Source organism: Dryas octopetala, chromosome 6 (genome assembly GCF_963921425.1).
Source record: "Dryas octopetala chromosome 6, drDryOcto1.1, whole genome shotgun sequence".
Lineage (NCBI taxonomy): Eukaryota > Viridiplantae > Streptophyta > Magnoliopsida > Rosales > Rosaceae > Dryas > Dryas octopetala.
Window position 1 is genome coordinate 5,603,317 of NC_141371.1, and position 10,466 is coordinate 5,613,782.

A 10,466-nucleotide genomic window follows, 5' to 3' on the forward strand; every position below is an offset into this window, starting at 1 on the left:
AATAGAACCTAGCTTATAATTATACGGTTTATACCAAGTCAGCACTTAATAAACCAGGCCTCTGTAACCTTCTACAAAATAACAGCACCTAATAATTCCTCGTACGACAAATCAATATAATCTGCGTATAAAAGAAAAAGAAGACCGAGTCGTATGCTTCCAAACATATGTACTTTGTTGAAAACTTAAAACCTTGAATTTTCGAATGTGAAAGAGAAGTAACCTTGAATTTTTTTGCGTTTTGAAAAGCTGCAAGTATGAATTTTCATAAATCTGACTATAAAAGGGAAGCTAGCTAGCATGGGGGCTATTCATGCAGGTGCATATATCCCGTAGATATATATAGTAGAGAGATGGAGACGGGCTTTAAAATCGCTTTGATAGTGGTCGGTGTCATCTTTGTGAGTATAATTGTTTCAAGGTTCGTGTTTGGCTGTGGCGGTGGCGGTGGCGGTGGAGGTGGTGCTGACGGTGGAGGTGGTGCTGACGGTGGAGATGGTCCTGACGATGGAGATGGTGCTGACGGTGGAGAAAGTGGAGCCAATTTGGACTGTGGAGACCATTTTGGCGGTGGAGCCCATTCAAGTGGCGGAGCTCATTTTGGTGGTGGAGGCGATTTTGGCGGTGGAGCCCATTCAAGTGGCGGAGCTCATTTTGGAGGGGGAGGAGGCAGTGCATGCTAGTTTTGTTTCACCATATGGTCGATACTCTTACTAGGTCTCACATGCACCAATCCATACTATGCAAATTATGTAGCATATTATATGGGGTTTATAGATATAAATCCTTTAATAAGATTAAAAATTAAATAAGACTAGGTGTAAAATTAGAAATTGATTATAGTCCTTTGACCACATCAGCATCTAAATTATAGCTCATATATTTTTATTGGTTTTTTTGTTCCCAAAATACCATTGCAATTAATATTTGATTGATTTTTGTATATATGTTTCACATTTTTAAGAGATGATTTTGGATTGATTCATGTTGTTTGACTCGAAAGATTTTTTGGTGTGACTGATACATCACCACGTGGTGTAATCAATTCAACGTGTCATAATATGAGTGGATGTTATTAATATTAGGGTTAAATACAAAAATGGTCTATGAATTTTACAGTGAATCTCAATTTGGTCCACTAACTATAAAAAGTGTCAATTTGGTCCACGATTTTTCAAGTTGTACCAAAGCAGTACAAATGTTAACTTTCATTGAAAAATTTAACAAAAACTAGTCATGTGCACAGCAAGTGACCACATTTTCAAAGACATTTTAGTCCGTTCATCACATTTTCATGTGACCAATTCCGTTAATTTTTTGATGAAAATTAACATTTGTACTGGTTGATACAACTTGAAAAGTTCGTGGACCAAATTGACACTTTTTATAGTTAGTGAACCAAATTGAGATTCACTGTAAAATTTGTGGATCATTTTTGTATTTAACTCTTAATATTATACCCTAGAAGAGATAAATATACCGTCAACAATACATTTATACGTTTGATTAGTTACACCACATGACGGTATATCGGTTACACATTAAAAATTATCGTTTGACTTCTCTAATGTGCAAGATAATTGTACCTACAAAGGAAAAATACCAAAATGAAAATTATAATTGGACGAGAGCTAAGAGTGTGAATAGTATAACGTGTCATAATATGGGTGGATGTTATTAATATTATACCCTAGAAGAGATAAATATACCGTCCAACAATACATTTATACGTTTGATTAGTTACACCACATGACGGTATATTGGTTACACATTAAAAATTATCGTTTGACTCCTCTAATGTGCAAGATAATTGTACCTACAAAGGAAAAATACCAAAATAAAAATTATAATTGGACGAGAGCTAAGAGTGTGAATAGTACAACTTGGGGAATACGTAAAGCATATATATGGTGAATAGTACAATATTTTTGGCCTTCCGTTGGGTATACCGTATACGTAAGCATATATATGGTGAATAGTTTCCCCATTTTGACCGATATCAAAGTATACATTCAAGAAAATATATAATTGACAAATTGTAGCAGTCAGATAGAGTCCTAATAATACTTACGTATACCCAACGGAAGGTCACCTGATATATATAATGCTTGTCAGCTGTTGAAAGACCCTCTACAGATAATTAATCTACCAATTAAATAATTAAATATATAGAGCTAATTAAGCTACGTACTCTGCGTAATAGCGTTTGCCTCTTCCATCTGACTAGAATTAAGTCGATCATATGCTTCCAAACCAACATATATGTTTGAAACTTGTAAAACTTTGAATTTTTGTTTTTACAGGCAAACGTTTCAGCAAATCTTGAGTACTATATTAAAGGGAAGCTAGCGCATATAGCCAGTAGATGATATAGTAGAAATTGAGATGGGAGGCTGGAAAATCATACTCATAGTTGGGTTTGTTTCAGTCACTGTTATTGCTGCTTTGGGCTTGTTCTGTAGAGGCCGTACCTGGGTAGGCTTTGGTGGTACAATTTCCGGTGGTCATCATCATCATGGTATTGGTGGTGGAGTTGGAGGCTTAGATGGTGGTGCCGGTTTGGGCGGAGAAGCCGATTTTGGTGGTGGAGGAGGAGGACATGGTAGCAGTGCATGTTAAAAATTAAAGTAAATGATTATAAAACCCAAATTTGAGCTCTTTATACCTTTAAGACCCTGTGCTTTTTTCTTGTTTCGAAGGAGGTCCAATAACACCTAACCCGGTCCACATTCTAACGTTCCTCTCTTCTCCGTCTTGTTTTCTCCGTCTCTCTCTCTGACCTCACTCTGTCTCACCTCGTTGGCTCAGAGCTCATTGTTGAATGGCTGTGCCGATGCCCTGCAAGATTTGCTCGCAGAGCTTCTTCGCGCTGGCGAAGATGGTCCTGATGCAGGCCTTGGGAATCGAATTGTTTTCGGCGAAGTAGGCTTCGAATCATCAATGGCGTCGATGGGGTTGGTGGTGGACTGGTCATCGAGCACGGTATCCAGGTATCCATCTCTCTCTCTCTCTATAGCTTCGATTCTCTATTTCTGTTGTTGATTTACTCGTTTTGATCTGCGATTCAATTTTGCCTTGTTCGATTTCAATCAGATCTGCATCTTGTGCTAAAAATAGGTTTATGGCCATTTCCTTTCAAACTCTGGCCAGGTACTCTCTCACTTAAGATCACTGCCCCTAATGTTGTTGTCCTTGTTATTGACATGGGCTATAGATTTCGATTGGTGCTTACAGGAAAAACTTGAAATAAGTAATAGTCCATAAGGGCCAGATAACTAGTCTTCTCAAAGGTTTGATATTTGGAAACTGTAGTTTCCATTTTCAGTATACCAAGATCTAGGGTTTTGGAATTCACTTTTTCAACTAACTAAATCTTGTTTCTATCATTCTTCTACTATTATTTGAAGCAGTTACGCATCCTAATAGGTATTTGGCGATTGCAACCAGTGGAGGCTTGAATCAACAAAGAACTAGGGTACCTTTCTTTACTTTTGTTTCTCTTCTGCAGTATTCTAATCATAATTAGTTCATTGATGTTTTTCTTAGCATGTTGGAGAAGATGTTGGATTCCAGCCAAACTCCAATTCTTAAATTGATGGCATAAGTGAGAGGGTGAAAACGTTAGGCAGTATAATGTAGAGTAGGAGTTTGCCTGGTGTTGATTAAGATATTGATGCTTGGATGTATGAATTTCTAATCATTTTTCTTTCCTTGCATTGGTGAGAACTCTGAAGACACAATGCTTTTATCTTATTTGTTGATATCCATGGTTTTCTATATCTGATATTATAATTAGTGGCAGGTCGGTTGGCTTTGATTCAGTTGATTTTTCACTGGAATTAGATTAGCTGCCTCTTATATTAGGGATCCAGTGAATATATTTTCGGTAATTATCTTGTGCCCTACAATGATCATACTTTTATCTCGTCACATTTGTGCTCCTTGGTTACAGAGTTTTGGTATAAATTTTTTACTTCTGGTGTGGAGCTTACTGCACCTATACCTTTCGCAGATTACAGATTCCATTGTTGTTGCTCGTATACTAAATGCTAGTCTTCTTGTTCCCAAGTTGGACCAGAAGTCTTTCTGGAAGGATGTGAGGTTAGTCATTACTGATATATGTATGCTACCCTCTTATTTGCACTATGGATTTTCGAATTACATTAACCTGTTCAGATGTTATAAGTGTGAACATATAAATGCCTTTACTTGTTAAAAGTTTATATGACAAATCTATTGCTTTTCTTGTGCAGTAACTTTTCAGAGATCTTTGATGTTGATTGGTTTATATCATTTCTATCAAAAGATGTTAAAATTGTCAAGCAGTAGCTTATCATTGACAACCTCAAGTCACTGTCTTGTTTAACTCCTTAGACACCTGAGGTTGTTCTATTAATACTTGAATGTATGCAGCGTTCTAATTCATCTGATAAACTGTTCTATATCCATATGTTCTAATTCATCTTATAATTGTTACTGTTTGTCAGTAACAATATGTAAGTGAGGTTATGATTGTTACTAACAAGCAGTAGCAATATGTAAGTAGGGCTATGACTGTTTTTGACAAGCATATAGAACATGTTACTTGTATTATCTGTTTTTGATAGTGACAATTGTTAAATAGCATTTTTTTGACAGTGGCTATTTTTTTGGCAGTGGCTATTGTTAAAAAAAAAAAAAAAAGACACACGGCAGCTTCAACAAAAAAGAAAAAAAGAAGAAGACACATGACAGCTTCATAAAAAAAAAAAAAAAAGGAGGTATATGGCTGCTTCAGCAAAAAGAAAAAAAGAAGAAGACAAAGATTTTTGTTTAAGTATTTTTGTTTTTTATGGGTTTATGTTAGAAAAATACATAAGATTTGTATATGTATGTTGTTTATGGGTTTTTTTTTTGGCACAGTAAGAATAGTCATTGTTCGATAGTGGTAATTATTATAATAATTGTCACTGTGACAGTAGCAATTAGGTGATTGTTACTGTGTGATAGTAGCAAATTAACAATCACCTGATTTGTTACTGTGTGACAGTAGCAATCAGGTGATTGTTATTGTGTGACAGTAGCAATCAAGTGATTGTTAATATCTGAATTTTGTAATTTTCTATGAATTTTAGTGATTGTTATTGTATGACAGTAACAAGATATATTAGTTATCTTCAACATGTGATTGTTACTGTTAGACAGTAGCAATAGGTGATTGTTACTATCAAACAATAACAATATCTTATTGTCACTGCCAGACAGTAGTAATAAGTGATTGTTACTATCAAACAATGATAATACTTGATTGCCACTGTCCGGCAGTAGCAATAGGTGATTGTTACTATTTGATAGTAACAATTATATTTACTATTAAAACGTAAAAGATTATGGATGCCTTATCTTGATTTTTTGTATTTTATACTGGTTATTATTTAATATGTTTATGAAATGAAAAATACCTAAATTATGAATTTTTTTTTTTTGGTAGTTTATGTACCAATTGGTACTGAAATGAGAAAATAAAAAATGAAGGGAAAAAATGACATTTTTAAAAAAATACTGTAGCGCGCTACAGTAACGGCGTCACTGTAGCGCTGTTACTGTAGCACTGGTTTTTTAAAAGTGGGCCGCTACAGTATTTTACTGTAGCGTGTGGGCCGGATGAATAGTAAATTTTAAAAAATGGACTTTAAAAAAAAAAACCCTAAAAATTAAGCATGTCATATTTCTTACCATATCTATGGAGTCCATTATGATTCTAGGTCTCACATGCAGCAATTAATGTATACAATTTGTATATGTGGCATAAAGTCTTGTGCTGACATGTACTTCTTTCTTGTATTTGTTTGTTTACTTCATATGTAAAACAGCTCGCTAGCTTGGTTTAAACTCTTCCGAGTTAATTTTTCAGAAAATTGAGGATCAGTTGTCCTTTCTTTCACAAATATTTATTGCAATTTTCATTATTTTATTCGATCATGTTAATCAATTTTCACAATCATAGCACAAATCAACCCAATTATATGATATTGCTAATTTAAAAAAGGTTTACGATTAAATACTTGTTAGGAATGTTCATTATCATCATTATAATGCCTTCAAGTTTTAGGTCTGGACTTCATATACCTAAGCCTAAACCAATCATCTTATTTATTGGGCTGTGAAAGCTGGGCCGCATCAGCGATTCAGTCAAGCGGCCCAAGGCTAACAATGAAAACAAATACAGGCCCTACAGGGCCCAACAAGAAAAGCACTAAAAGCTAGTACTACCGACCATAGCGGCAGAAATGTTAATTTCAGTTTTTGCTTAGCTCATGAATAATTTTGAATTCATTTGGCTGATGAAAATAACATGAGTCTTATCAAACACACTGTAGCTGAATCTCTAAAGTCAAATTAATTATGTCCAGTAAAAAAGAAAAAGAACTTCTGATACAAAATCCAAAGGGGACTCCATTGTGCTTCCTCTCTTTTAATGCCATATTTTGCAAATGAAACCAGTAGAGTAGTACCTTCCGCGGAAACACTTTCTATTAATGAATAGACTCAATAATCCAAAATTGCAAGAACTAGAGACAAGATGGCCACATTAGAGTAATGACTTTATGTACCAAAGCTGCGGTCTCCGGCGTCACCCAGTCCAGGGATTATAAACCTGAAATCAGTGCAAGCGTGAATGAAAAACATTAAACCTCTTTGCAATATCCATCGCATTAGCTACTGGGCATTACCCGCATTACATAAACCAGAGGTACTTACCCTTGTTCATTTACAGTAGGATCAATAATTCCTGTGTATACATGAAGCCTGGAAAATAACAAAAGCAGAGTTACGAAATTCTGAGCTTCATTCCAAACTGCAATAATTGATCAATATAATAAGATTTACCCTGGAAACTTCTCGCTCAGCTTTTGAAGGGCCGGAGGGGCAGCTACAGCAGATATCTGTGATATGGAAGATTATTTTAGTGATGTATGAACCAATGAAATGAAATTACTCTCCAATCAAATGCCTTCAGCAATCAGCACCATCTTATCAAACTGGAGGTGGCTTTAAAATTCAATTAACTTCATAACATTTCATCAAATGTAAGTAATCATCAACTGCCTCTACATACAACCCTCGGTACACTAGTTTACCAAAAAGTGTTCACAAATTAGGCAGAACAAAGTAAATATTTACCACTTTAATATGCTTGTTATCAACCCCACGCTCCTTTAAAAGGTCCACAGCTGCCACTATTGTGCCACCTAGAATTGAATATAAAGAAAGAGGTTGGAAAAAAAGAAGGCAGAATCAGGACTAGTTTGTGCCTAGATAGGATTTTACTAGTTATTGCAAACTGCAACTATTTGTGTTTACACTGCAACAAAAAATGCAGCATAGAAATAGAAAAGGTTAACTAGTCCTCAATAAAAACAAACCGGATACTGACACAAGTATAATATTAATACCTGTTGCTAGCATAGGATCAACCAAAAATACCCGGGACCCTTCAGGAAATTTGTCCGGCAACCTACAACAGATTTGTAAGAAGGGTCACCAATCTAAAGTAACTAACTTAAGGAATAGCATTTCATCCCTTAGATTAGTATGGACAGTTGAAATGCACAATGAGGTGGGTGCACCTCAACCGTTCATATTCATCAAAGAATTTTTTAAATTTTTTATGCTATTACTTAAGTAATTTACATGAAAAGATTGACACTAGTTATATAGAGATCTGGAAATAAACTACAAGAAGACGCATAGAAAAAGGCAAAAACAAGAATATTAGTTTAGAGCAAAGTTTCAAAGGCAGTGAATTACACTAAAGTAAAAGGAATGACAAATGCTTCAAAGCATTAAAGAAGCTTTTAATAATAACTTTGTCATTCAGATAAGAAATGCTTACTTGTTGAGATATACTGTTGGTAGAAGTGTCTCCTCATTTCTGCTTATCCCTTGATTAAAAAAAAAAAAAAAAAAGATATAAAGATACGAGCTAAAGATGTGCTCAATTACAAAGAAAACAAAATTGTAAAAAATCAAATTATTTGAGATAAGTGATAATGAAAATCAAAAAAGAAACATAAGAATTGAATGATTACTGTTACAACAAGTCAAATGTAATTAGCTTTGAAGCAAAAAGGCCTTCACCCGATGATAACAAAATTCACTTGGACTTCATGACCAGTACTTCTTGCTGTCATTCATGGCTATAAACTTACAGTAAAAACTAACAAGACTTCCAGACACACCTAACGCCTTTCTCTAATTTTCCAAAAAGACAAAAACCTCTTTCACTTATACTTCAACTGCATGTGTGACTATGCATAACCCTTTCTTACCAAGATGATAAGTTTTTGTTGCTGGCAAGATTGATGATGCATGCTCCACAAGTGCTAGACCAGCTCTCAATATTGGAACAACCTGCAAAACTAAAAGAATAAAATATCAATTGATACTCGCCTGTAAAACGCTGCTCAGTGAGAGGAGCATAATAAGACCAACAAAGAACCTACTCTTAAATTTTATAGCAAATCATGATAACTATCAAAATATGACAATCCAGAGATGAAATCACTTATAGCAGATACATTTGGGATGTGTGAACCAGATATTCAACCATCAAATGAGAATAGATAAAATTTATAATATATACAATCATAACAAAGCATAGTTAGTAGATACGTGTATATCAAAAATATGTATATTTAAAAAAAAAATACTTATCTATGTCTCATACACTTTTCAAATATATCGAGAAATACGAGTACCAACTTACCAACTTTTAGAGGAAAACATATAGTATAATACCTTTACCAACTTACTGTTTCTGTATTTCTTTGAACAAATTTTCAAAGTATATTCAAATACAAGAAATCAATACTGAGAACTAACCGATACAGGCTCCCTTGGATCTACGAATTCAACTAATGCGACACCCAGTGGTGATTGAATCTCTCCTGCTACCATAGGCTGACATTTAAAGGGAAAATAAATACTCCCTTAAATACCTAAAATAGAATCTAATCATCATAATTAATCTAGCTGTGAGTGTAAAATATGACAACTAACCAGCCAATCTCTTGAAGCTTCATAAATAAGAAGCCTACCCAACTCAGCCATGGCATTTCCTGCAACACATGGAAGTCAAACCCTCATGTGAAATTCTCACTCAATTAGGGAGCGGAAAAGCAATGATTAACATTTATAAGCTCAAAAAAGTACAAATACAAAGTCAGAGCTTAAAGAGTAGGTTTTTAACCAATTTAATCATGAAAAATAATAATCTAGAGATAAACAATCAAGCTTGCAAATGATAGTGAATATATCAGATGGGTCTCTTCAAGTCCACTCAATACAAAAGATGCATTGTACTACTTGTTACTTACTGAAAATGGGACAAGGGGTTTGCTCATTTCTTAAAACTGAAACCCAATGCTTGATCAACGGGTGTGGCGGAACGAATACCTGGAAAATTCCAATCAACTCTTTTAATTTCGCATACTATTTACAAAACCAAATCACTAATTCTGACAGCATTCTCGATTCTCAGCTATTAAAGTTTGGCAGCAAATTCAAAACAAATAAAAACACTTAAAATCTAAATTCATAGAATTAAATGATCAGTAACCAAGCAGAGCATAAAAGTCAAGAGTAAGCAGTGAACTAACAAGCATTCTGTCGTCGGAAACCGATTTCTCCTCAGTGGCCATGTGAGACTTCATGGTAGCGAAGCTACGGCGCCACGTACTGGAATACGAGACCTAGGGACACACAAAGGCGGTGAATTTGGCGCTTAAATATTCTTGCACTTTTAGCAACCAAAAAGGGAAATTAGACTAATTAGTAATATAATCTAGTAATTAAGTTAGAATTTAGAATCTTATTGTATATTATTAAGTATGCGACATTACCTTTTTGGGATTCGAAGAAAAGGCGGGTGTGGGATTAAGTAGGAGAGGCGCGCTAGGGTTTCGAGGGCGACAAAAACGCGGCGTATCGGAAAATGAACACCGGAGTCGAGGAAATTTAATACCGCACGCCATGGATTGGATTAGTAGAGTCCTGGAAGGACTCAGAATTTGTCAGTTTGGGATAGGTTGGGATTGGGAAGGATGGTTGATGATTTGCTCGATGGAGTGGGTTGGGCTCGGCCCATGAAAGGTGGTTATCCATTGCCCCAAAACCAATGCCCATGTGCTCTCTCGGGTTTGGTTCTGGACGCGGGAAAATAAAAACGACATGCGTTTTTGGTTAGAATACGACAATTTTGTTTTGTCCGGGGATGCATGTGCATGTCTATTTTGATATCATTAGTACAGATCTTAAGTGTCGATGGAAGAAATATAGCTCGGATCTTGTTGCTTAAGGTCAATGTCGTTTTCCTAACTACTACTTTCGGCCATGCACCTAAAAACATAAAGTAGGGTTGATGATTGAACTTGGATATCCACGATGAAATTTTAAAATAATAATGTTATACTTATCACATTTTT

General features: G+C 35.2%; 1 protein-coding gene across 1 annotated transcript; it reads right to left on the reverse strand.

Annotated features, from left to right (window-relative positions):
* Positions 1 to 6,243: 6,243 nt before the first annotated feature.
* Positions 6,244 to 10,089, reverse strand: UPP (uracil phosphoribosyltransferase). Its single transcript, XM_086247104.1, has 12 exons — positions 9,885 to 10,089; positions 9,642 to 9,734; positions 9,360 to 9,438; positions 9,043 to 9,101; positions 8,866 to 8,943; positions 8,313 to 8,394; positions 7,877 to 7,925; positions 7,437 to 7,498; positions 7,165 to 7,232; positions 6,871 to 6,926; positions 6,742 to 6,789; positions 6,244 to 6,637 (listed from the first exon to the last, which is right to left on the reverse strand). Exons 1-12 carry the CDS (start codon positions 10,014 to 10,016, stop codon positions 6,586 to 6,588), a joined length of 858 nt encoding a protein of 285 aa, XP_086103230.1. The 5' UTR covers positions 10,017 to 10,089; the 3' UTR covers positions 6,244 to 6,585.
* Positions 10,090 to 10,466: the final 377 nt, after the last annotated feature.

Excerpts from the sequence above, each read along its gene's own strand:
- UPP (XM_086247104.1), bottom strand. The coding sequence starts at position 10,016 with ATGGCGTGCGGTATTAAATTTCCTCGACTCCGGTGTTCATTTTCCGAT. Across the intron at positions 9,439-9,641 it reads TTTCCGACGACAGAATGCTT|GTATTCGTTCCGCCACACCC; the intron begins GTTAGTTCACTG and ends GGAATTTTCCAG. Across the intron at positions 7,499-7,876 it reads CCAACAGTATATCTCAACAA|GTTGCCGGACAAATTTCCTG; the intron begins GTAAGCATTTCT and ends AATCTGTTGTAG.